We start from the raw sequence: 26,031 nt of genomic DNA, 5'->3' as shown, positions 1-26,031 counted from the left end.
TCTATATTCAAAGTTGGTGTCACATGTTTATTTATTAAATTTATTAATCATGAAATTCAATAAATCTCCTAAGGTGTAATTAACATATTTGATTAATTAAATTAAATTGATTTTTGGAAAGTTTAACAAAGATTTGGTGTATTTATTAAATTTATTAATCATGAAATTCAATAAATCTCCTAAGGTGTAATTAACATATTTGATTAATTAAATTAAATTGATTTTTGGAAACTTTAACAAAGATTTGGTGCAATTATCTATTAGTTTTCGGGAATTTGTTTCGTGTTGTTATCTGAAGCGTCACATGCTTCGCCACCTCCGAACGCGCCGCCGTCCCCGCTATGGCACTCACATTTGCGCTTTAATCGCGGTGGTGCTTCTTCTCCTCTCCGTCTCCCTACTTCACAGCCGCCTTGCCTTTTTCAACTCACACTCCCCTAATCACCCACATCAGCTCTCCTTAGATTCCACTCTTTCGTATGACCCCCTCCTCGATGGTCTTGATAATGACTCCCTCAGCTCATTCAATCCCAATGATGACCGCATCGACGAGTTGGACGATGCCGTTTCTGAGAACACTGACGATATCCTCACCGAAGAAGAGGACGACGACTCCCTCCAGAATCAAACTCCCGCCATTTCTTCCCCCTACTACTTTTTTGATCCTGTCAGTGGCGTTGTGCGGAGAGTTTACAATAAACGCTCGATTGAGGAGTGGGAAGATTATGTTCCCTTCAATTTGAAACTCGCATCAGATCTAGGATTTGAGAGTGACAAATCCGCGCCCGCGTTTGGGTCGGATGATGTTTTGGTGGACGATAAATTGCGTAAGAAATTGAGTGAAGTGAGGAAAGTTGAAGATGCCTTGTTGTTGAAAGGGTCGGTGTTGAGGGAAGGGTGGGGTGAATGGTTTGATAAGAAAGGAAACTTTTTACGGAGGGATCGAATATTCAAATCCAATATTGAGGTATTGAATCCCTTGAATAATCCAATTTTGCAAGATCCCGATGGAGCCGGGTTAACAGGATTGACTAAAGGTGATAAAGTTTTGCAAAAGGGTGTTTTCTATGAGTTCAAGAGAACCCCATTCTTGATCAAGAAACCATTGGCCATTTCTGGATCTGAAAATGCAAATCTCGAACGAAAGGGTGAAAATATTGATATTCAGGCGAAGAGGACGGAGAGGAAGACTTTAAATAATGATTATATTAGTAGAAGAACGAGTGCCGAGGGTTCGAGTAAAGAGCTACATGCAGATGGGAAGAGATGGGGTTACTATCCAGGGTTGGATGGGAGGCTATCTTTTGGGAACTTTTTGGACGCATTCTTCCGAAGAGTAAAATGTAAGACTAGAGTCTTTACGGTGTGGAATTCACCACCGTGGATGTTTGGTGTTCGACAGCAGAGGGCGTTGGAGAGCATTCTCTATCATCACAGACGTGCATGTGTAGTGGTGTTCTCTGAAACGATAGAGCTCAATTTCTTCGGTGAATTTGTTAAACATGGGTAATCTCTTGTTGGTTTCAAACACAGAGTCATGTATCGCATTATAGGTTGCACATTTGTTTCAGCCAAAATACAACTTCGCACTTTGGATGCTCTACATATAAATTATAGGAACTAAATGCCTGTGTTAAAGGTTGTTGCCTTGTCCAGTTATAATGTGGCTGTTGTGATGCCAAATCTCGATGAGCTGTTGAAAGATACACCAACTCACTTATTTGCTTCTGTGTGGCAAGAATGGAAGAATTCAAAGAATTACCCGACTCACTATAGCGAACTTGTGAGACTCGCTGCTCTTTACAAGTAAGCAATTGAAAATATGTATCTACAGACGTGTTAATTCGAACACAATATGTGTTCGGCTGTTTTTTCTCTGGTATTCTTTGTGTCATGAGTAAGAAATAAGCCATGAAATTTACTTGGGAATACCCGGTGTATTTCATTGCCAAGACCAGTTGGTACACTAAAACAACAAATATTAATTGTTACAACTATTTTTTAATCACCTGAGAAATCAGAAATTCTCGTGTGACTTTTCCAGCTCACAATCAGTCATTGCTAATCCTTTTGTTGTGGTCTTTAGATATGGTGGAGTTTATCTTGATTCTGACATCATCGTGTTGAAGCCATTATCTGAACTCAATAACACTGTTGGACTGGAGAATGAACTTGCTGAAAAAACTTTAAATGGTGCAGTGATGTCATTTAGAAAGCACAGGTACCAACAAATGTTGCATCTGCTCTCGAGTTTTGTTAAATCTTGGTGTCACTCTTAAAGTAACTTAAATTCCTCCTTACACGATGAAATTTACCTGTCCTATAGTACATTGTTTGTATTGTTGGCCGTTTTTGCTTCCTTTATTATCTTAAATATGTCCTGTATGTTTTAAATTGGTGTGCTTTGGTCAGATTGTTGAATTTTGAGAATGGAAGGAATCATGGTATTGATATAATCACCACCATCATGGCATTCTTCATGCTGCTAATCTGTTGTAGTCTGTAGGATGGGTAATGTCCCCTTTTCAACACTACGTACGTGGGTGGGTGCTCTTATTCAAGTTTCTTTGCTGAAGTTACGTGGTCGTAAGATGAATACCGACAAGTTTTAATTATTTTCATGTTCTTGTATGGCTCACTGAGATTTATCTTCTGTTACTTGTGATATTTGTGAAGAGCTCCTGTTTATTTGCTTTATTGCTTGCAGACATATATAAAATATAATTAAAGTTTTGTTTTGTATTTTCAGCTGCAAGAGAAACAACTGTTAATTTTACAATCTGCGTGAAAATTAAATTTCAACACCTATTGCATTCTTATTTTTCTGTCCCATTTTCTGCGTAGGCATGGACAAATGATTATTCATTTGATCACATCATTAATTATGTTCTGCACTTTTGTTTTTGTTGTACCGATTGTCGCCGTTGACATAGAGTGCTGGGAAATATATAGAATCTAGACTCAAGTTTTGATTCACCTTTTTATTAACACGAAGGGGTGAACTTTGCTAGAGGAACGTATACTACAGGTCAATAGTTAGCTAGGCAGGGAAAATCCATTGGATGCGTAACTGGGGCTCAAGAGCACAATAATAAAATGAAAACATGCGTAGGTGCATAGGGGATTTTTTTGGGGTTCTAGCTGAGGTTTAAATTCAGGATGAATGAGATGTTCATGCCCTTAAGTAAATATAGAACAGGAAACGGATCTACATGCCTAATTCCATATAGCATGTGAGATTTTAAAAAGGTTGAAGGCAAATGCGAGATATTATTAGTCAGGATTGTTCATATAATGTTTGTATTTATGTGGATGCCATCTCCAGTAAATGATTTGTGTCCTTTCTTGCAGTCCTTTTATTATGGAATGCTTGACAGAGTTTTATGCATCATACGATGATACCCTGTTGCGATGGAATGGAGCTGATCTTCTAAGCAGAGTAGCCAAGAATTTTTCGAAAAATAAAGATATTGTTGATATGAAGAAAGAACTCCTATTGCAACCCTCTTTTATCTTCTTCCCAATTAGTGAAAGTACGATGTTGAGGTATGCTGGGTAAAGCATTTAGTTGGTTTGGCCTAGTCCAATACGTGTGTAGTTTCTTCTATTTCATAAAATAAAAGCATGCCTTGCATGTTTGGTTTTTTTAAAAAGGAAATCAATGTAGACAGCTTTTAGAAATCTGAATTAATGTCGTTGAAAAGATTCAGACTTATTTCTCAACATTTGTTGGCTTGGCAGATACTTCAGTGCACCAGCAACAAATACCAAGCAACTTGAACAAGATGGCCTCTTCAAGAAAATTCTAAATGAGTCGATGACTGTTCATTTCTGGAACAGTGTAACTTCTTCTTTGATTCCAGAGTCTGGGAGCCTTATTTTTAGGCTTCTTAACCAGTTTTGTATCAAATGCTCTGACGTGTTGTAATGTACAGTGTCTGTGTATAGCATAACATACATCTCGATAAAATTTCAGTTTGATATAAAAAGATGGCCATTAGCAGTTACCTTAATGATCGAGTTGTTGGGCGTATATTTTTAATTTTTTGAACAAGGGAGTTATGCATATTTAGAAACATGTTGGCTCACATTCCTACATATTAAAATTTGTGATCCTTGGAGATGATCGCAAGTGTGTTTCTATCAATCAATATCGAGACATGTAAAATGAATTTGAGTATACACTTAGTTAATAGTTGTAAATTCTCAAAAGCTTGCTAAAACGTATGATTTTTCCTGTTGTAACCCAATTACCACGTACAAATATGAAATTTGGAACATCATTATTATTCCTATCATCAATTTATGTTTCATATGATTTATTATTATTTTTATCAATATTATTAGGTGTTAAATTTATTTAATTTAAAAATAAAAAATAATTATTTTTAAAACCAAAATATAAAAAAAATAAAGTTTTATAGTGGAACAGATATTTGGGGAAAAGAGAGTATTAGACCATGCGAGGAGCTGAACAGACGGACGGAAAATCTACCGGGAAGGGAAGATACCTTGTAATCTCATCTTCATTCTCACTCGTTACCTCCAGATGTTCTCATAAACCCATGTCAAGGTTCTCGCTTCCAGTGAGTATCAGAGCTAATGCGCAGCCTCAAAGGGTGTTCGGCATAAAGGCTGTTCTATCAGAGGTTCCCCATCAAAAAAAAATCCGCAAAGTGGGTGCAGAATCAACGGGATCCATTTCTTTTGATTAGCTTCTTCATGTTGTTCAAACTGCCGCAGAGACTGGTGCTCAGGTTTGCTAGCTCTCCACTTCCTGCGTAATGTATCGAATACTATCGAACAAATGGTGGTTGTATTGATGTATTTTGCTTTAGGAGAAAGTCCGAAGCCATATTAAATGCTTTTTAAACTCAAACATAACATCTACCACCCTGAAAAGCAATTGAAATTATTTGTATGTGAAACTATAAAATCATACGCGATTATATCCACATTTGTTTGAATGTCTTATATTACTCTTTGAATGCCATAATATTCTTTTTGTCTCAGGTCGTAATGGATGCTGTGAATAAGCCTCGAAATATCTCCTATAAGGGACTAACTGATCTGGTGACTGAGTAAGCCGTTCACTGTTGACTCCCTAAAGATGTCTTAATCCCCATGCTGTTGTTATCTGACAGTTTTTGAATCGTGACATGGAGGGATATTTTGGTCTGTTGTATCTATAGATCAATAAACTCTTGAATGACTGGTGGAAAATGAGTTGAAGCGAAGGTTTTCTCCAATTTGAGATGGCATGGTTATTTTGTTTTTCTTTAACATTTGTGTCATGGTTTGGATTTGTTCTAGATTTGTTTCAGTAACGCATTATCATGACTTTGCTCGGTGATAAAAACTTCTCGTTCATGTTATCATCTTTCTCTTCCCCTTTTCAGTTGTAATGTGTCTGCGTGTTGTGAAACTAGATATCAACCCATTAATATTTCAAGGGGTACACAGTTAAACTGTGCTTGCTCTCATAGTATAAGTTCACTTCTAGCTTTCTTCTCAATGCTTCTTTTTTTATTATTATTTTTTAAATACTTTGCAGTACAGTTAAAATGAGTGAGGCTGCTATTCTGGATGTGGTGCGAAAAACTTCCAAGATCGCTTAATTCTTAGGAAAGATGGAGGTCTCATTGGGGATTCATCTTCTGATTATCTTTGGTGCATTGATCCCTTAGGTAAGCGTGGTTTAACCATCAATCTTGTCTGGAACAACTCTCTCTGCCTTGTTTACCAAATTCCGCTTTTCCTAGTGGAACTTGAATTTATTTCCATGTTTAGCTCTACAAAACTATTAAAGTGGTGATATTGATACTGTAAATTATTGAGACTTTAAGAAATCAGAGTTTCTTGAGTAGCCAATATTTTTTAAATTAAGCTGTCAAGGATAGTGAATTGCTTGATGACTAAAACTCCACAAAAACTCCAACAGTTGCACTTGCACATGTGGTGCTTATTTTCTATCCAGAAGGGTCAACCATGTATCTGATGTTGTGAGCATTAAACTTATTGAACGAGGAAAATTGGGTTGAAATATGATGGTGGTGTTGTGATCGTGTTTGACCTAAAAGTGCGAGTGGCTGTGATATTGTTTCAAGATGGCCTATGAGAACTGCATTTGGACCCTTAGGTACGGATCGTTTGCTCACTGTTTTTGTTTAGATGTGCCCATGGTTATTTTGATCTTCTGTTTGCTAACTTACTTTTGACAGTGAAAAATATTATTGACCTCTTCTTCTTTCTTGTGTACGGGACCACAAATTTTGCTCATGGCTATCCTAGCTTTGCTGTCTCTGTGGGTGTCTTGTTCAAAGGAAAGCCCGCCGCCGCCACAGTGGTATCTGATGTTCACAGTTAATAGTTCTTTTTCCAAATTACATAGATTTTAGCAAAAAGACAGATGTCGTGGATTGTAAAACAATTAGCTACTGAGATTATTACTTAAAGTAAACATCACAGATGTTCGCCTGATCCATAGACACATTTGTGTGTACCATGACTTGCAACAGGAAATTGGCATCATCTCAAAGATATTATTACTTAAAGTAAACATTACAGATATCTTTGCATTAAAAATATGATGAATTAATGAGTTTTAGTGAAAACTTATCCTGATTGTATTGAATGACAAAGAAAAATGGAAGAAATGAGAAAGGATACGGGAGCATGAATGAAAGCACCAGTTAAATGGTTGAATTCACAGCTGCTTTGGATATCCTTGCACTTTTTTATTTTCTTACATTCCTTTCACAAGATATTTTTTTACAGTAATTTCTTATCTACATTTTTGAGCAGATAGTTGAAGAGGCTGGGGGGGACAGTTTCTTGCATGGATGGGTGCAATTTTTCGGTTTTTGATAGATCTGTCTTGGTGTCCAATGGAATCCTCCATCCTAAGATTGCATCATTATTCTATGTGATTTTGTTCACCCTTATAAATGAGCAAAAGGATATAATAATATGTGTTTTTGACATTCCATCGACTTGAAATGGAATACAGCTTCTTGAGAGAATTGGTCCGGCAACAGAGAAATCGAAGATCAAAGGCATTGATTTTTCACTCTGGTATGAGCCTGAAAATTACTGCACGCAACCCTGAGAGCTACGGACTTTCTTCATGTCTCGACAACAGTGATACTTCAGGTCAACATCACTATAATTTCTTTTGGTTTGTTGCTATATGATTTTTATTTTGCTAGTAGAAACATCAGCCGTTGACAACTTTACCTACTTACTCAGATGTACTACTACAGTTGACTGGTGCGGAGATGAACTCTCTTTGTTAACATTATGAACACTTGCAATTTGAGGTTATATAATTAATGTTCCTACTGTCATGTCTCTCTTTTATATTGACATAGTTATACATCGAAATATTAGGTCTGAACAATCACTTTGGGCACTATCTGTGCGTAGTTGCTATCAAATTCCAACATTTGATAGGTTTGGTTACTGCATTTTTAGCTCTTCTGTTCCAATAAATAAACACCTACAGTAAAACCGGGTGACTCTAAAAGCCCTCTTCCAACACAGACAGAAGGGGATCAAACTCATTGGATTATAAGAGGCATCAAACTAATAACTTCAATTTTTTTGGTTCTCTTTTACTTTTTGAGGATGAAACAGGTGAATTAGGATTCAAGGAGAAAAATATCGTTTATTTTTTATACGGTAACTTCATGCATGAAAGTATGAAACGTGTTATTTAAAAGTACTGATGTTCCTGACTTCATGCCTTTGGCTGGATGCTAACTCCTTTTATTAATAGCCCTCTCTTCCATTGTCCACCTTCGTATTCATATAGAGAAAATTCCATTTCTCCCACCTTCTCGGCAGAGGCTCTCACTTCTCCTGCTGGGATTTGTATCCATCGCCCTCTTGGCTTTTCCATAAGATTTTCTTTGTGTTCTTGTCTGCTTCCATCTGGTAAAGTGAGTCTAAGATTCACCGGAACTTCCCATCCATAAACAGGTTCATTTAGCTTCACTATGAAAATAACTTCATATGTAGTTCCCGGTGAAAGGCTAGCAATCTGAAATCTTCCATGTACCTCTAGCCAGCAGACGTCAAGCAGTTCGGCAGCCGCAATAGTCACATTACTGTACATATAAAAGTTGCATAAGACGTAATATTTTATATTGCAAACCCATCCTCATGTAGTAACGAATTAAAGTAAAACCTTTACAAATCGTTCAATTAGACATGGACACATGGTGTTCTAAATAATACTAGAATGATTTTGCCTTGTGGAAATCCTAGTCGAATGTCTGTTATGCACTTCTGAACAGGGTTATTACCCATATTGCTTCTATTCTGAGATGGCAATGTCCGACTATTTTGATATTTGTCAAACATTTGATATATAGACGGCCATTTTTCTTTTGCAGAAGTATCATTCATCATTCTTTCCTGAAGAAAACAACTTTCATGAGGTTGTTTGCTTGTCAACCTACTACTGTTGTGATTACCTGGACTCTGGGACCAAGGGCCAGTTCCAGAAGCGATTATCTTCTGCCCACGTTATTGAGAGATCTCGTGCAAACAACATGAAGCAGTTGTTATTAGTCTCCTTGTCAACCCAGTATTTCTGCAAACAACCGAAATACTGTATTGTGTAAGAACTAGAAAAAGGCTACTCGCTGTTCTTACTGCTAAAAATTTATATTTTCCATTGCTGACATTCATGGTTACTTGATGTTGAGTAAATGATGGATGCTGTTTTATTTTCCCAGAAGCATGGTGCAGCACTTCTGCCCGTCAGCCTTGCTCATAATCTTGATATGATGTTATGACAGTTATAATAAAATTGTATCATATTTTGGTATTCTTTCTTTTGAAATTTTTTTGTGCTGGTTTAATGGGAATATATGCAGCACTCGTTTTGTATACCAATGTTCATCATAGTTGATCACATATTAGACAGTGACAGAAATGGTTTACTCGCCTTCCTGTTTTGATTCAAGAATATGCCTGCATAAAGCTGATCATGCAGCTGCTGCGTGTTTGTTGATGATTTTTCAGTTGGTGAGCCGCCATCTTTTAATATACCTTCCCAGTTATGAGGCAGTGGAACTTGTGTTGTAGCAGAGCTAGTAGCTTTACCATCTGTGTTATATGTAATGGGTGGGTTTGTTGTATCTTTGTTTGGGTGTGAAGCCTCATCTTTTTCTTGTGATGACCCTGCCCCCATAATGCTAAAGATGAGGAAGTCACCACCTTAAATATTTTGGTTGTTTTTTCTAGTATCAGAAATCCAGTTTTATAGTATTTGGTTTATACCGTGTACATAGATGTGGTGGTGTTGCGGGAAAGAAAAACATTTGCTTTGGAAATTGATGGAAAATTGGTGCGAATCGCACTAATAAAGCTCGCAAGCATCATTTTCCACTCATCTCCAACCTGTTTGACAAAACTGTCTGCGGATGAAAATCAAATATCTATGATTCTGATTTTGGAATCTAATGCATGAATAGACATATGGGTTTTCTTGGGTCTCAATAAGCTGACTTCTAGATATGATTTTCGCTTTTAATACGGTAGACATTAGTTTACAATTAGGTGGTCACTTCGGTATATACTGCTATAATTCCACTAGAGGGCTTTCACGTTTTTCATTCAATACACTGTAATTTCAATCCCTTCCTCCCTCGCAACTTCTTACTTTTTAAAAAAGGTTAACAGGAGTTAAAGAGAGGATGCTGGCATATTAATATCCCTTTCGTGTATGTACGACAGATGCGCTTGCTTTATTTAAGTTGGTTTCTACAAGCTTTAGCATATGCCAAGCGGCTCATTTCGATGATATCTTTATCTTTTTATCCCCCCCCTTTTACTCTTTGCTAGATTCTATTCCCCTATCTAGCTATCCACCACCTTCCGCGGGCAACTTAGAAATCAACACCAAACGTGTCAGAAGATTTTGTTTGAACTGTTTGGCCTTACATGTGTTGCCATTTCAATTCCTTTGACTTTTTTAGGTTACAAAAAAAAAATAGGTACATGTTGAAAATTCGGTCTAACTTTATGAATTATGAATATCACTAAATATTTTGATTTAGTATATTATTTATGAATATGTATTATACAAAAATTAAAACAAGAAATATAGGTATATATCGTCGAAATCACAACTCAAATATACAAATTTAAAGTATCAAATGAATAAAATTAGATATGTAACTATAGTTTTCGGATACAAGATATTACATTTTTTTAGTCGATATAAGCACATATAGTTGAAATTATGATATCAATATACACATTCCAGGTACGGAATGACTCAAATTGAGATTGTATTGATATTTTTTGTATACGAAAGTAGAATAATGATTTTTGGATACTGGTAAAACATAATATTTGTAGTTACTAAAATTACAAATGTGGATATAAAACGTTCAAACTGAAATAGAGACTCGCCAATTAATAGTATTAATAGACTCAAATTGGATATATGAACTATAATTTTTAGGTCTTTAATTTCGGGGAGCTGAAATGGAAAAACATGTGGACCGAAGTTGAAGCTATGTATTTTCTGACACAGAAAATGGATCTTAAGTTTTAATTTGTACTTGCATTCTATGATTCAGACAACATATTTTCTAGAATTTGAGTCAAACACTAGACGGAAGAAATAAGAGCATATAAATGCTGGATGTTATATTTTTGGTGCCAAAGGTACCTCAGTCAGTCTCAAATTTTTACGAATGAGAAACGCAAGTAATGATCCGTACACGTTGTTCCTATTAGGCTGACGAATGAGATAACGAGGCAGAAGTAAATTTTTACATGAAAAGTACGGTTCATATACATAACCAAATAATACAATGCAGATTACAAATGCACAACTCTCGACAAACTTTAAACATCACAAAGTAATGAAAACTCTCTCAGGTGTCACATTAATCATGAGCTGTTAAGTATAACACCATATCTCCATCGGCGGCATTAATACATTCGAAGTGATTTATTACACAAAGACATCAAAATTAATAAAGATTCAAACATTAAGTATAAGAATAAATGTATAGTTTGTGTTGCTGATCATATCTCTTTGACATAAGCATTGTGAATTCTGAGGCCACCCTTCCACTTTCCACTCCATACTTCATACAAGCCAAAGTAAAGCTTTTTATCATCGGGAGAAGATTTATCTGCACGCATCAATTTCCCAGAAATCTTGAACCTCTGGGTCTCGTCGGGGTTGACTTGAAATTTTGTCCATGCAAATTTACCATCTTTCCCTCTCTTAACCATAAGGTAGAGAGGAGAGGCACCCCAGCCAAAGGCATCCGGCGCTAAGGATACTTCGAACCCCACTTCATAATCCCTATTCGGATTTGTTTGGTCCACACAACCCGTAACCTCCAGCCAACTCACTTGATATAACTCTGCAGCCATGTCCCTGTAGTTACAATGCTAAGTGTCATTCCTCGGTTATATTTAACAAGAGTATATATATATATATATATATATATATTAACGTACCCGTTTCCTATATTCCAGTATCGGTCATCTTTACCCCAAACAATATTAAGATCTTGGGGTCGAATGATCATCTTCCCGGCACTAGGATTCTGCATGCACGTTAAGTCATTCATTAAAATATTGATGATATCGATCTCAGCCGTATTACTATTTGAACAAGTATGATGATGCAAGCAATATGCAGCCGAAATCTATAAGCTTGATGATTAAATTAGTTCCAAGAAAACACATACCTCTTTGTATGTTAATCGAGGGTTTCCTATGTGGTGTGGGTTATTGGAAGTCATTTCAAAATTGATAGGATGTTTGTATGTACGCACAAGCTAGAAAATTAATTAATGAATATGAAGAAGATGTCTATTCTTCCATCGCACCACCATATATATATAAAATGACGGGGAAAATGAAGAAGTTGGAAGGAATATGGTTTCCAGCGTTTGAATGGGAAAAGGGAATGACGAAAGAACGAAGCAAGTGAGTTTGGAATATGAAAAAGTAAGGTTGCATTAATTCCAATCACATTAAGCCATCATTTGGTGCTTGACAAACAAACGGCATCTCACTTCTGAATTCCTAATTCATTGTATCAAGAGATTCCAGTCCCCACCACACAAATAATATTCCATCTCACGCTCACACGCTTTCTCTCTTCCTCTTCTGCTTGCTTGCTTCATTGATATTTGAGATTCTCCGAAAGACACACGAAACAACTACTCATTTGTACTTAATACCCCAGAAAAGAAGTAGAAGATTGAACCAAGAGGATTTTATTCTTTTTTACATATCATCCAAGCTCGAGACACAAATGCATAATACTATTCAAAATGGCATGCCATTCAATTCCAGGAATGCTGTATATGTAAGTTGATCTATATATACAATGATGTATTCAATTGGTAAACTTATTGCTTTTCTCCACTTTACAATAACACCCCTTCCATTTTTGTACACAAGACTTTTCCCTGAACAATCAATCAGTCTGATGATATATTATAAAACTGCCAGCAGTTTTCTCTCAACATCCTTATGGTAATTTCTCCCTTCTTCCTGTGAGGTGAGGCTTTCCATGGTCTTTTCCCCCTTCATCCAAAAACCATGAATTTCTTGATTTATAGGTCTTCTTCGCTGTGCTCCACCATGTTCATTCTGCTTCCTTTGGCCACCACATGGAGAGATTCGAAGAATACCGGAGCTAACCTGCTTTTCTTCATTTTATTTAGTTTAGGTAAAAGGTAGGTGCAGAGTGTTTATAAAAAAAAATTAAAAAATAAACACAAATTAATTGTTTCTATAATTTACAAATGTACTTGCTTCGGAAGGAGATAGGGCCCTTCAGTGGGCCTGGACTGGATTTGGTCAGCATATGGACCTGGCCCTTCAGTGGGCCTTGATCAATTCAAAACAGAGCCCAAATAACTGCCGTGAGAGATCGTATAATTCCCAACCAATAAGCCCTTGTCCTCCCGCCAATCATGTCCATTCACTTGCGACTCTCGCCTATTTTGCCCTCACCGTTTTCCATCACTCGGCTTCCTTCCTATCACACATGTGCGTTGCCCACTACCAGAAGGAAAGCTCTCTCGCTGTTTACATTCACCTCCATTTTCACCGGACTGGGCTTCTCGGATCCTAATCACGCCTCCTCCAATCCCACCATTTCAGATTTTGTGGAGCTTCCCGACTCTGGCGGTGTCAAGGCTCTGGACCTTCGAGTTGGCGAAGGTGGGGATACTCCAGTTGATGGCGATAAGGTCTCGTCTGCCTTAATATTCTTTTCACTGTTTATTTACTTTGTGACTGGATGCTTGTAGAGTTCATGATTAGATTGTGTCATCCTCTTTTTCTAATTTGGACCATAAAGGTAGCAATTCATTATTATGGAAGATTGGCGGCAAAGCAGGGATGGCGCTTCGACTCGACCTATGATCATAAGGATGAAAATGGAGAACCTGTTCCTTTTGTATTCGTCCTTGGTTCCGGAAAAGTAAGCAATGCTCTTCGATTTTCTAACTTGGAATGACTTCTCATCCTTTACAAAGATAGAAGGAAGTCTTTAAACTAATAGTCAGTAAATATGTGTAATGTGAAATTTGTCAAGTAACAGATTCTGTTTGCCACATTTGGACTAAGTAGGTTATATCTGGAGTGGAATCAGCTGTAAGATCAATGAGAGTTGGTGGCATTCGCAGAATCGTTATTCCACCATCTCAAGGATATCAAAACATGTCTCAAGAACCGATTCCACCGAATGTCTGTGATCTCTGGAGTTATTCCGTTTTCTTATGCTTGGTTTTGGCTGAAGTTTCTCATACGATACAGTTATGTGGTTTGCTTGACGCCATTGTCAGAAGCTAGATGTATCATGTCTAATCTTCCGTAGGAGATTGCCAATCTCTATTTTGGGCACAAAATATTCTGGAACCAGAAAAAAAAACATAAAGAAATAAACTGAAATATAATTAGCAAAGATAATTTGATAAAGGGTCGGTCGATTTAAATAAATACCAAAAAGTTGCAGCAGATGTCTGTTAAGACAACCTTAGGCCAAAACGATTCAGAAGTCAAATAATTATATTTGATCTAAGATATCCTTTATTTTGGAATAAATGAATTGCTGATCGGTTCCCTGGTGTGCAGTTTTTTGACAGACAGAGGTTATTTACCACGATCTTCAATCCAACACGCCTGGCCAATGGAGAAGGCTCAACTTTAGGAACACTCATATTTGATATTGAGCTGGTCAGCCTCAGACGTTGACTCATTTGTGGTATTGGTTATGTAAACCATTGATGTGCATATAAACACCATGCTTATTCCATTAGATACAAGCCTGCAGTTGCTGTATCCCGCGTTTGTAAATTTTCTTTTGCTACTTCGTATAATTTGGGTTACACATCTGTCTGCTACCTCGTAAATATTCAGCAGGTCGCTTGCCAACTAGCAGCTTGTATGCGCATGGATGATTTTGAACATTGCACCATCATTATCAGACATTACCTGCGAGCACAAAAAGACTTGCTTCGTTCGGAAGTATTGAACTAAAATGAGCAGAATCATGCGGTTGTCTACTAACCAATACACAAGATAACACGAAGTTCAGATTATGATCTCCATTGAGTTATAAACATCACTGTAGCTAATAATGAACTTTTGCCATAAGCATCTGCATCATCCTTCAATCTTGTTCATGCATAACTCCGCCTCAATTCTACAGCTATCCTCGTAACTGTTGACCAAATACAAGTGTCATTCCCTCCATAACTTCATTTTTTCCTTTGTCACCATCCTAATTTCCTCCGGTCCTGCGGCCCATGACAGCTCAAATCACTCTACCGTTGCCTATTCCTTCCTACAATAAAACCCAGTTTCATTCTTTTTCCCTGCCCCAGCAATTCAATTTCCTTATTTCTCTCTCTCTCTCTCTCTTTTCACCGCCCTTTGTCCTCGATCATCCTCTTCCCTCCCCGCCCACCATTCAAGCACCCCCATCTACCCTCCCACTTTCTTTCCTTCTCATCCGCTGGCACCGCCACTAATGGCAAAGGCGGTAACCAACTTGGCACATGCCTCATATTTTCCCTATCACAATGACATCTGCCATCACTTTGTTCCCTCAATTCCCCTGCACAGAAAAATATTTCCTTGGCGGCAAAGGCTGAGCAAACGGGATTTTATCCGTGTACTTGGACAAAATTCATCCGTTTTGTTTAGACATTCATCATCCCATTTTGGATTTTAATAATTTTGTTTTGAGTTATAGTCCAAATTTACTTTTAAAATTTTAATGACATATATATTTCAGAAGTAGTAAAGCTGTGGAATTAGTTAAGATTAATAATCTAATAATCATATTTTAAATTTGAATTGAAAAAATAAAAATATGGGTAAAGAAAATTAAGGGACATCTCATCTTGGCTATGCTAATGTTTGACCACCATGCCTCTTGTATGTGAATTACATATATATTAAAGAAAATTAGTTAATGACCAATAAATATAATCACGATCACCAGTTCTATACAATCAATAGAATAGGTGAGTCATCCCGTGTTTTCACGTCATAAAAAAAAAAAAGATGACTGACTATCTATAGAAAAAATCTTGATTCGATAGCTCAAGATCAAGATTCATTTTTTTCGAGTGAATTGAGGTCAAGTTTTTAGTATTATTTAGAGGTGTTTTGTTGGGTTTTGTGGTAAGAAGCAGCCAAAGCAAGTATGGAATTTGCGAGTTTGTTGATGGCATCCACCAGACCATTAATGCATTGCCTGTTCGTTTCAACCTTTGACTCCTCAATTTGCAGCCTTCTTTCATGCAAACTCACTACTTTTTTGTGTCTTTTCTCTTCTCTCTCCTCACAGGCCTGGATTGCTTCTGCTATCATTGTAGCGCTCTTTGATATCGCGGTGCCCACTTCTTGTAATGTGCTATCATAGCCGCCGCTTCCTTCCTCTCCTCCGGTGGCTCCTGTCTTCCTTCTCTTTGCCGGTGAGTCCGAATACTCGCTTCTGTCGGGATCTAAGCTGGCACAGATTTACACAACTCAATAATGGAGAACACGATGTAGACATTGCAACCAGGGAACCGGACAGTACTTCAAGGACTTAATAAGGACTAATCAGCTAGCTGCAGTCATTTTCATGGTAAAATGTAGAAGAAAACTAACTGGACTTCGTATGGACAGAAAATTAAATCTGAATCTCACATAAATTTACTCGGGAAACATATGGTGCATTAATGATTTCTTAAAAAGATAACAGGCATCGATTTTGTAACAGGAATTGAGCATTATAATGAAGTACTAAACAAAACGATCGAGAATTGATTTGGACAGGTAGAGAGGGATACGCATCATGTCTGTGAGAGTGTGTAGGAGAGAATAGATAGCAAGAACGTATATTATTACCCACTGAAGGTAACGGCTGAGAAAAGGGAAACGTTGGAGGCTCCGCTGATCTTTGTACCGGTGGAGGGATCGGTGGAACCAGCTGAATAATGGGGTGTTCCATTGAAGGGGGAAGTGTTGAGGCTGCCCGACGAAAAATATGAGAAGTAGATTTTTCCACGGCTGTGAGCAGCATAAGGGCATTTGAACCGCCTGCACCACAACCACTCATGGCCGCCGCCGCCCTTGGACCTTTCCTCTCCACCACCTCCACCAATGCCTCGTATGTCTGCGGCAACATATTGTGAGGCAGGTTGTTTTCTTTCCTCTGGTTCTTGTCCATCCCCCAATAAGAATTTTCTTCATCTTCTCCCCCTGATTTCTCCGCTAATCTCCTTTCGTACTCTCGAACCCTTTTGAAATCTCTCATCAAATTATCCCACTTGTCATTGCACTGGTTTTGGCTCCTCAAACAACCCTTTTCCAAACAATAATCCTCCACCCATTTCCACCTCGACTCCGCCGGTTTGCCCCTCTCGCCACCGTCCCCCGACCTCTTCATCCTCCTCTCATCATCCATCTTCTTCGCTTCAATTAGAACCATTGTTTCTTGAAGCGTCCAGTTCCCTTTTCTATGGTCCCTGATCATCACATTATTAGTGTCACCTATCGACAGATCCATGCATGCAACAACTCGCAGCCGAGGCAGAAAGCTTGTTTGATTTAATTTTGTGGTGTGACAAGAGAAGTTACGCCACCCGTGAGATGGACGAAAAAGACATAAGAGGAGAGTACTTTTCAACTTTTAGTTTCCCTTTCTCAAGTTGGAAGATTAAAGAGACGTAATCGTGTCACAGAAGAGTGGTAATGATATGATTTACTAGCATTATTAAACACAGCAAGGATTAACTCTGGTTTTCGAGTTTGACGCTCTTGCTCTTGGCTGATATATCAATCAATGAGCACCCCGTTTAAATTGTGGAGAATCTTTGAATTTTCAAAGTAGAAATAACTACTAATTCAAGCCACTAGATTTGAGACGGGTACAGTAGCATGTCATAATTAACCAAGAAAAAGGGCCATCCATTCGACAAACCCAAGAAAACTTTCAGAGATTGAAATTATGAGTGGTGTGAGTTGGTTGGTTTACAGCATTGCATGCATGGGAGGAACTGAAATACTATGATTTTAACGAACTACACTCCTCTGTAGTTAACACGCTGCCCCAATCATACCACCAAATCTTCGATTCGTACATGCATGAGCTTTCATTAATCCAATAAGGTCAAAAAATATTATGAAAACTTTACGTTTCTCTCAGATGAAAGTGAATGGGAGAAGAAGCTTTATAAAAGATCCATTACAAGTGGGAAACCAGGTAAGATCATCGAGGCTAAAGTTCGGTCTCTTTCTGAACCATTTCAGTATATTGTTGAGAGTGATTATCGAGAAGATATATTAAATTTAAAATAAAAAAAATGAACCCTTAAACTACAGGTGTCAATTTGGATGGGCCGATGGGTTTGGGTCGGGATAATGCATGATAATACTAAAAAATTGTTCAACCCAAACCGGGTTAACCTGATCAAACCGATTTTATTTTTTATTTTATTTTTTAAAATATTTTAAATTAAACAAATAATAACAAAATCTCGGTTATACATAATTTAAATTTAGAAGTCTTATTGTTGAAAATCAAAATTATATATATTAAATTGAATAAACAATTTAAAAAATACAAAATAATGATAAAAATTTATGACAATAAATTTTTTTAGACATACAATATATAAAAATATAAACAATATTTCTTAATTATATAACCGAACTTGGCATTATTATAGGTCCAATCCAATATAACCCCAATCCGAAAATCTCAAATTGGGTAGCGGGTAGCCCCATATCATGTTGGCGGATCAAGTCATAATTTGACACCTCAGCCTGAAACACTTGGAAATTACAGTAAAATAGTAAATTTTTCAAAATATTTTAAAAAAAAAAATACATAAATGATATAGGAGTAACTTCTCTCTTAGTCTTGGCAATCCATTGCTATTATTATGAGCATGGAACCTAGCTCTCATACCTACCTCATTCGGCCGACTTGGTTTGTATACAATAAATTTCTTTTTACTTCAAATCTTATATTATATTATTTTTCTTGCAAATAACAAATAGAAATTACAAATTTTACTCCAAACAAAATATCACATTTACTTTTTCAGATTTAAAAGCTCGGTTATTGAAAAACATCGAAATTAATATTTTTTAGAATATGCTCGTAACATGATAGGTGCTTTGACTGATTATGGGGCTTTGACCGAAAGGACAGACCATTGGGGCCACCCAATCCCATGACCCGTCGCTGTCCTCAAATTTTCTTGGACTCTAGCCTGCATCTCCCCAACCCTACACCGGTCACAACTTTTACCATCATCGTCCTCATCGATCTCTTCGAGTGTAATTGATTAAACTGATCTCTCTGTGCATCCGGAGAAACGAGGTGGGATTAGAATGTATTCGTATGGAAGAAGAGAAATTCGGGAGTTTTAATAATGATAACATGGGATTTCAACCTCCCAACGGTAAGCTGTACAACGTTCATGACTTGAATTTGCTGCCACGGTAAACTAAGTGTTGACAATATAACTGATATCAAGGAGCTCCGACAAGTCAAATCAATAATTTATGATGTTTGAGAATTTGAGTAAAAATAATGGCGACAATATCATCTGCAAACAAGAAAAGGAAATCGTGAATGGACGCCGCCGATGTTTAAGTCATCCATGACCATAATTGTGTTGGCAATGGCATCCAAGCGGGTGTGGCTGAGTTGGCACTCGAGTAGTGGATTCAGAATTATGACCAAAGTGTATGTGTGTGTCTGCAGGGACAGGGTCGAATTTTCCGTCACGAAAGCGAAATTTCAGACTTATTCCAGAAATTAAATTATCGAACATTAAAATTTGTTCAAAAAATAGGATTCTTTTATTTTCATTTTTATTTTTACCTTAATTTCCCACAACTTTCAACAACTAAATTGCTCATCCATAGTAAGCAGTCTACTGGTTTGGAACTTAAATTTATATTTATTTATATATGTATAAATATTAATTTTAATTCAATTTTAATTCTATCCCAATAACTTATATTTCAACTAGGAAAAAAATACCACACATTCTTACATGATATAAAACTGACAGTAAAAAAAAGATCCTTTAGAAAACGAAATTAAATATACATGACAATTTTCAATATAATTTCAAGAATATATCTTCCGAAACACTGCTCACCTCTGAAAATGGGACCGAATTTGATTTCTTGCTATTTCAAGATGGGATTTAAAGATAATATCTTTGTTTGATTCAGAAATTAGATATTTTAGGGAAATTTAATGGTGTACGTTTAGCACACTATCCCAAGATTTGGAAATTTCATGCTGCCGAGAATACATCATGAATACAACTGAAGGAAATCCATTAAAAAATCAATAGTTCTCACATATGTCGATAAATGTTTATGTTTAGATGCACAATTGGGAGTGCTAATAGCATCTCATTTCCCCATATTTTGACACCAAAACTGTGCCGAAATAAAACTGATAATTGGTAATGACATAAAAAATTAAAACTTGCACTAAAATTTGAACTAAATACATACACTCAGAACATTTCTGATTTATTAAAAAATAAACTGAGGAAAGTGGTCAACCAATTATCCGATAGTGTTACATTTAAGTCACACCAGGTACTCCAGAGGGTGTTGACCATACATGGATAGAGGGTATGGATGTGAGTAATGCTCTAATTAAACTTGCTGTTTATTCACACATCACAAGTGCCACAATGGCATATTTTTGGCAAAAAATAGAAAAAATATTAAAACAAGACAAGACGTAGAACAACAAACCGGTACCATTACATCAACTTTTAGTATCTGTTTTAGAACTTCAACATTTCAGTGCTGCAGATTTCTTCGCCCAGTACTGTCGAAACCTTTGTCTTGCATACTCAATATAGTCGAAATCTATTTTGTTAACATGTTCCTGATACAAGTTTAAAAAGATTATGAGAAGCTTGAGGGGTTTAATTAATTTTAGACTGTTACAAAACCAGCAAAAAATGTTGGCTCATTCTGATGTCTTCAGATCCTAAAATAGTGACACCAACTTAAACCGTTTGGCTTCATCTGATTCTCATTAAAGGAATTTTTCCGAGAGAAATAAAACATAAACACAATCAAATTAAAACACAGATTAAGTATTGAAAGATGTTGATGCGCTGGGATATTGAAATCCCGGAATATCAAGGAGTTTATGTAGCAAATACCGAGATTATGCCCCATAAGCCCCAGAGAAGATGGCTTGCAAGAGTATATTTCTCCACTTGCTCTACTAACTGCTCAACCTCAAAGTCACTAGGTTGATGGCCTGCACAAAACTCTGGTGGTTCAAAGGAAATTCATAGTACATCTTATAGTTTGTTTATGAAATGATTCACGTCAAAAATAAAAATCATGCTGATAAACTTATCAGTCAATACAGTACCTGAGCAACTCAGATATATACACAAGAATGTTTGACGCTCTTTTAAACCTGGCTACACAGTGAAGATATTATTTTTCAAGGGATTATTTTGCATATTCCTTATCATATTGCTAGAGGAATAAAAGCGGAAAATTACCTGGATATTTATTGTAGTCCAAAATATGAGGGGTTTCTGTATGGTAGTCAGCAGCCATCTCACAGAAATGATTCGCGAGATCGAAGGCTACGGGGTTGTAACTTGCATATTCATAATCCTACAGTCCGTGATTGGCAACATAGATCAAAAGGCAATAGACATATTAAACAAAATCAATGCAATACGACAAAAACTAAGTTGGCTTTTATTTTGCTTTGATATTTTGCATTAGGAAGCAAGTACAAGGTATCCTAACTCCAAGGAAATTTGCAACATTAGAATCAAGATACTGTGTGGATCGAACAATTTCAGCTGATGGGTTTGGAAGAGTATACAAGAGATCTAGTTTCTTAAATTCACTTTAACAATAATGATTTTTGTGTTTTGCAATCATAAATAAAGTTAATCAAACATTGCCATACTCACAATTATGGTAATTAATTTGGTTTCTTCATCCATCATTATGTTACCATATTGCAAGTCGTTGTGGCAGAATCCTACAAGCTGATGAGCAGTAGTTAAACTCTTCTTCAATGCACATATTTCATCATTCATGACACTCAACTGGAAGGCCTCCGCTTCTTGGGGCGAAGACAATCGTTTGGCATCTTTAAGCCAGTTACTGAACCATAAAAGGGAGGAACTCTAACGTAAGAATCTTTAAATAAATAATTCAGCGACATCAACCTATTGAATCAACTGCTGAAGAGGAGATAAACATACAGCAATCTATCCCAGAGGACAATGCTCTTGGACCCGGTCATATCTAGATTATGAAACTCCTTCATTTTGGCAGCTATGAGAGCAGATATCTCAGGATCACGCAGATCAGATGCTGTAAGTGTCTACAATGAGACAACCAAGGGAAGATAACATTAGACAATTCAGCATTTTTCTTAACAAAGCCCAACACCCGTGCCAAGACTAGAGTTTTGGCACAAACTGCTGTCAGTAAATAAAAATGATAATAAGCTAATGCCAAATGAGCATGTTTCATGAGCTACCAGCATGAACACCCATGAAATAATCACCCACTACCTACGCTATGGTCTATGAACTGATAGCAGAGACAAGATGCTTGAGTTGCCATAATAGAACCTCTCATCTTGTACTTTTTTTATTCAGCTCTTGAGAGCTCACTATCCGGCCAAATAAATTTCTTGAAGACACCCTTCGCACCATGTCCCAACCACAAAAGACTCCAAACATAATAAGCCGAACAACTAAAAGATGTTGATGCCATCTGTGATTCTAGACATACTAGTTGGAGCTCCTCGAAATAGCATTATGAGTCGATGACATTGTTAATTTGTTATGGCTCCTAAAAGCCCGAGCTTCCGGAAGAATCGACAGGAAGTCAAATGCTTGAAATCCCAGAAACGTGAAATGTCATATATTCTTTTAAATTGATTTTGGGTGGCTTTGTTGGCTGAGCCTAATTTGTAGGCGTATACTTTTGAGTATGAACATATGCACGGACGTGTTAACATACCGAACTTGCAAGAAACATAGACGTGTATGAAAAGCTACAATCAAATGCATAACAGAGGAGCATACACTATTTACAAGCACAGCCAACCGGAAACAGCGCTATATCAAACCTAATGAACCTTACCCGAGCGCGAATGAACTCTTCGACGCGTCCAGTAGAGAAGCGTCCAAGCAAGAGAGGGCCTTGTCCTTTCCTGGACATGAATTCAAACGTGCGTATCTCGTTCTCACGATCGAAAAATATGTCAACGCCTTCACCGTAAATTCTGACCAGAACTTTCCTGGATCTCGGATGCAATTCAAGTGTTGAATTGGTGAGCCATTTGATCTGGTACACCTCGTTAGTCATAGCACCCTTGAGCGGAATCACTTGCAGCGCGTTCACGTCGGCTATGTCGTCCCATTGCGCCGCCACCGATTTCAATATCATCATCGCCTCATCCGGAATCCGATTCTCTTTTCTTTCACAATTGTTTGATTTATCCGTGGATCCCATAGATTACGAACAAGGGATTGAGTTGTTTTTCGATGGTATGGAATTCGAAAGTTAGAGATTCAGCGAGCTTGAACTCGGAGGGAAATGGAGGAGGGGGAGGCGAATAACTGCTGACGAAACGAATTCACGAACACCTGTTTGCAATGCCGTTGCCAGGTGGCGGTGTTTTACCGGGAAACTGAATGCACGTGCATTTCACGTGATCAAGTTGATAGTTTAATACGTGAAAAATCCGAAACGAGAACGTGTATCTCCGAATTTTTCTTAATTTGAAGTAGGCATGAGAATATTATTTTCATCATGGAATATCATAATAAAATTATTCCTATTGATAATAGATAATAATAAATTTTGGTTCGAAAATCTATGAATTCATCATCGTTCTGTCTTATTAATATTTTTGAAAAAAAGATGAAGATTTGATCCTCATAGTTTCGGGTTGGGGGAGTCCCCAAACCTCGAAAAACGAGAATCGAGACGGATATAGGGGCAATGATGGAATTCAGGAACGGGAATGGCAAACCCGCCCCACCCCACCCAGCCCAGCCCTATTGTCATCCTTACACTCAACCAAACTATATTATATACCCCAAAAATCCATATTGGTTACTTTCGTGATACAAATTTTTGACTTAACAAATCATGAAAAATATTAATTTTTATGATAATATTCATTTCATGATAGTCATGTATTAGATCAATCCGTCCCAATGAAATAAATATGTGATACTGTCTCATTGGAGATTTACTTATTATTTTATATTTTTTTTATAATAATGAAACACGTAGTTGTTATTTTTCGGTGTTTACAGTTTACGTAGTAAATTTTCGAGGTTAATACAATAGTTTGTAAATCATGCTAACCAGGTAAATCGTTTGGATAAATCTACGGACTAATGCAGTTGTTTGTAAACTACGCTAGCTAGTCAATAAAATTACACCGAAAAAACTGTGTATAACAAACTTACCCAAAAATATTTTGATAGGGAGACAAACTATATTGCGTTTTTATTTTTATGAGTTGTTCGTCCAGCTTTTAAGATTTGTATTTAGACCTAACAAAGCTCTAAAAAGTTATTAAAATAGATGGTTTTTTAAGTTCATATGTACAATTTTCAAATACTTAATTTATCCGATATAAAACATTTAATACACTTTTCTTACCAAAAATTAAACATCTGAATCGTGAAATTTACAAAACATTCAAAAATTTACAAAACATATTGAATGGCTCATAAGATAATATAAAATCTACCGGTGTGTCTTGATCTTGATTTTGATTTTGATACTCTATTAATATTATGATTAATTTGGACAGTGTCAATTTGTCTCAAAACGACTTAAAAAATCCGAAATTGTCCATTTATAAAATTAATATATTTATTATTCACATCACAAATGAAATAATGATTACATAGGTATAGTGAGACGAGAGTAATTATTTTTTTAAAGACTTCTATGAAGGATAATCCAAAGCCACCATTATTAATTTAAAAAAAAAAAAACTTTTTTGAGATTAAATATGAATTTTTTTTATTTGCTTGATGCTGTATTTTTTTTATTTCTAGACTAGATTTTATTTTTAAATTTTTCAAATTTTTTTTGTAATTAATATTATTTATAAAATTTATTTTAAATAGTTAAAAATTAATTATATTTAAAATTTTGAATGAATGAGAATATTAAAATATTTGAATTGGATGTTGGGTCGATTAAAAAAAGTAGTTTGAGGTTTTTTTTTTTGCTGTGCATAGTCCATAGATGAATGATGCTTTTTTTATCTGACAAAGTGAAGATCGTGAAAAAAAATATGATTAGGGTTTGGATGCCCTTAGCTACCTTTGAAAGTGTCCAAGATTTGTGCTCGAGGGGGCCAATTGATATAACCCGTCGAGAAAGCGACTTTTGGATATTGTGTAAATAATCATAAGTGCGCAATAGTATAGAAATCACGTTAGTTAAATAATCCTTTCAAACCTTTTTGTATAGCATTTTCAAAGTTTTATGTAAAAATTCGTGGAGACAATTAAATCTATGAATTGCTAATACTTCGAAAATCGAAAGTGAATTATAACTTGAACTATAAAGCAAGGAGATATCCCATTCTATTGGAGCGTGTATGGGAGAGCTTACACAGATGATGGATTAATTTTCTTCGCAGCATAGACGAGTTGACAAGATCATGCAGTGCAGTGTGGAGGCACAGCCTGACTCGGCCTAATTAGCTAGTGTCTTTGTGGTTTTGTTTAGGTATATGTACATTTGTTAGCTACGCATTCTGATGTGATAAGATATGGTTTTTATTTTTTCTTTTAAAGCACATGCCTTGTTCACCAACACAAAATTTAACATTTACTAACAGGTCGTGGTGTCCAGGCAGACGGTAAACGAAATTTAAATGGAAAGTACATAAAAAAATATTATTTTTTGATTGAGCAGAAGTATCATCTGTAATTCAATCTGTTGCATGACCATGCTATGGATGACATGATAAAGAAGACTAAAGGGCCAAAAAAGCTAAGGTTGACAAAGCCAGGGAGGCGACAAAGTTCATTAAAGGCCATGGTTGGCGAAGGGAACATCGCAATTTCCTCCAATCACACCCGACAAAATTCACTCAAAACTATTAAAGCAATCCGCTTTACTCATATGGTGCGAGAAAAAGGCAATAAAGGCGCATTTGATATATAAAAAAAAAAAAGAAGCAATCATCTATTAGAATAGTACGTACATTCTGCATCAAAGAGTCCAATTTTAACTTGGTTATGTGGAGTCATATATTTTTATAGATCTCATGTGTCCAAATTAATTTTGGACTCTTATATTTTATATGAGCGTATTATCCTTATGTTAGCATGCTCTCAACCAAATAGATGAATATAACTTTGAGTATGCATATATTCATTTTAGCGGTTGAGTTCAAGCTATCTTAATGATACTATCCTAACCTTAAATTTAGCGACACGTGTTTTGTAATATTAACAT

At 36.5% G+C, this 26,031-nt stretch overlaps 6 protein-coding genes and 1 long non-coding RNA gene across 13 annotated transcripts; 3 read left to right on the top strand and 4 right to left on the bottom strand.

Annotated features, from left to right (window-relative positions):
* Positions 1-241: 241 nt before the first annotated feature.
* On the top strand, positions 242-4,028 carry LOC140834884 (uncharacterized protein At4g19900-like). The gene is made up of 5 exons (XM_073200073.1): positions 242-1,506; positions 1,657-1,806; positions 2,087-2,221; positions 3,352-3,546; positions 3,742-4,028. Exons 1-5 carry the CDS (start codon positions 305-307, stop codon positions 3,926-3,928), a joined length of 1,869 nt encoding a protein of 622 aa, XP_073056174.1. The 5' UTR covers positions 242-304; the 3' UTR covers positions 3,929-4,028.
* Positions 4,029-4,442: 414 nt separating this feature from the next.
* LOC140834886 (uncharacterized) lies at positions 4,443-8,947 on the top strand. 3 transcript variants are annotated; one of them, XR_012118777.1, is made up of 5 exons: positions 4,443-4,757; positions 5,014-5,081; positions 5,555-7,152; positions 8,397-8,621; positions 8,745-8,947. It is a non-coding gene; the product is annotated as an uncharacterized lncRNA (long non-coding RNA). The 3 variants fall into 3 exon arrangements; XR_012118778.1 differs by having other exon boundaries at positions 4,443-4,816; XR_012118776.1 differs by having other exon boundaries at positions 5,014-7,152.
* LOC140834885 (lectin-like) lies at positions 7,586-9,255 on the bottom strand. Its single transcript, XM_073200074.1, has 3 exons — positions 8,954-9,255; positions 8,478-8,596; positions 7,586-8,108 (listed from the first exon to the last, which is right to left on the bottom strand). Exons 1-3 carry the CDS (start codon positions 9,197-9,199, stop codon positions 7,739-7,741), a joined length of 735 nt encoding a protein of 244 aa, XP_073056175.1. The 5' UTR covers positions 9,200-9,255; the 3' UTR covers positions 7,586-7,738.
* A 1,647-nt stretch (positions 9,256-10,902) lies between these two features.
* LOC140834883 (protein PHLOEM PROTEIN 2-LIKE A9-like) lies at positions 10,903-12,023 on the bottom strand. The gene is made up of 3 exons (XM_073200072.1): positions 11,727-12,023; positions 11,494-11,582; positions 10,903-11,410 (listed from the first exon to the last, which is right to left on the bottom strand). The coding sequence occupies exons 1-3, from the start codon at positions 11,778-11,780 to the stop codon at positions 11,050-11,052; spliced, it is 504 nt and encodes a 167-aa protein (XP_073056173.1). The 5' UTR covers positions 11,781-12,023; the 3' UTR covers positions 10,903-11,049.
* Positions 12,024-12,217: 194 nt separating this feature from the next.
* Positions 12,218-14,384, top strand: LOC140834882 (peptidyl-prolyl cis-trans isomerase FKBP17-1, chloroplastic). 2 transcript variants are annotated; one of them, XM_073200070.1, is made up of 5 exons: positions 12,218-12,736; positions 12,820-13,244; positions 13,355-13,477; positions 13,627-13,767; positions 14,131-14,384. In XM_073200070.1, exons 2-5 carry the CDS (start codon positions 12,966-12,968, stop codon positions 14,248-14,250), a joined length of 663 nt encoding a protein of 220 aa, XP_073056171.1. In that variant the 5' UTR covers positions 12,218-12,736; positions 12,820-12,965; the 3' UTR covers positions 14,251-14,384. The 2 variants fall into 2 exon arrangements, with proteins under 2 accessions (XP_073056171.1, XP_073056172.1); XM_073200071.1 differs by lacking the exon at positions 12,218-12,736 and having other exon boundaries at positions 12,804-13,244; positions 13,627-13,743.
* A 1,020-nt stretch (positions 14,385-15,404) lies between these two features.
* On the bottom strand, positions 15,405-17,448 carry LOC140834881 (uncharacterized). Its single transcript, XM_073200069.1, has 2 exons — positions 16,399-17,448; positions 15,405-16,010 (listed from the first exon to the last, which is right to left on the bottom strand). The coding sequence occupies exons 1-2, from the start codon at positions 17,057-17,059 to the stop codon at positions 15,658-15,660; spliced, it is 1,014 nt and encodes a 337-aa protein (XP_073056170.1). The 5' UTR covers positions 17,060-17,448; the 3' UTR covers positions 15,405-15,657.
* A 2,579-nt stretch (positions 17,449-20,027) lies between these two features.
* LOC140834880 (probable choline kinase 2) lies at positions 20,028-23,219 on the bottom strand. 4 transcript variants are annotated; one of them, XR_012118774.1, is made up of 7 exons: positions 22,675-23,218; positions 21,783-21,904; positions 21,486-21,681; positions 21,060-21,177; positions 20,924-20,975; positions 20,706-20,818; positions 20,028-20,422 (listed from the first exon to the last, which is right to left on the bottom strand). XR_012118774.1 is itself a non-coding variant. In XM_073200066.1 (7 exons), exons 1-7 carry the CDS (start codon positions 23,044-23,046, stop codon positions 20,327-20,329), a joined length of 1,065 nt encoding a protein of 354 aa, XP_073056167.1. In that variant the 5' UTR covers positions 23,047-23,219; the 3' UTR covers positions 20,029-20,326. The 4 variants fall into 4 exon arrangements, 2 of the variants coding, with proteins under 2 accessions (XP_073056167.1, XP_073056168.1); XR_012118775.1 differs by having other exon boundaries at positions 20,029-20,422; positions 20,706-20,806; positions 22,675-23,217; XM_073200066.1 differs by having other exon boundaries at positions 20,029-20,422; positions 20,924-20,971; positions 22,675-23,219.
* Positions 23,220-26,031: the final 2,812 nt, after the last annotated feature.

This window comes from Primulina eburnea, chromosome 6 (assembly GCF_022965805.1).
Source record: "Primulina eburnea isolate SZY01 chromosome 6, ASM2296580v1, whole genome shotgun sequence".
Classification (NCBI taxonomy): domain Eukaryota; kingdom Viridiplantae; phylum Streptophyta; class Magnoliopsida; order Lamiales; family Gesneriaceae; genus Primulina; species Primulina eburnea.
This window is presented reverse-complemented; position numbering and strand designations above follow the sequence as displayed.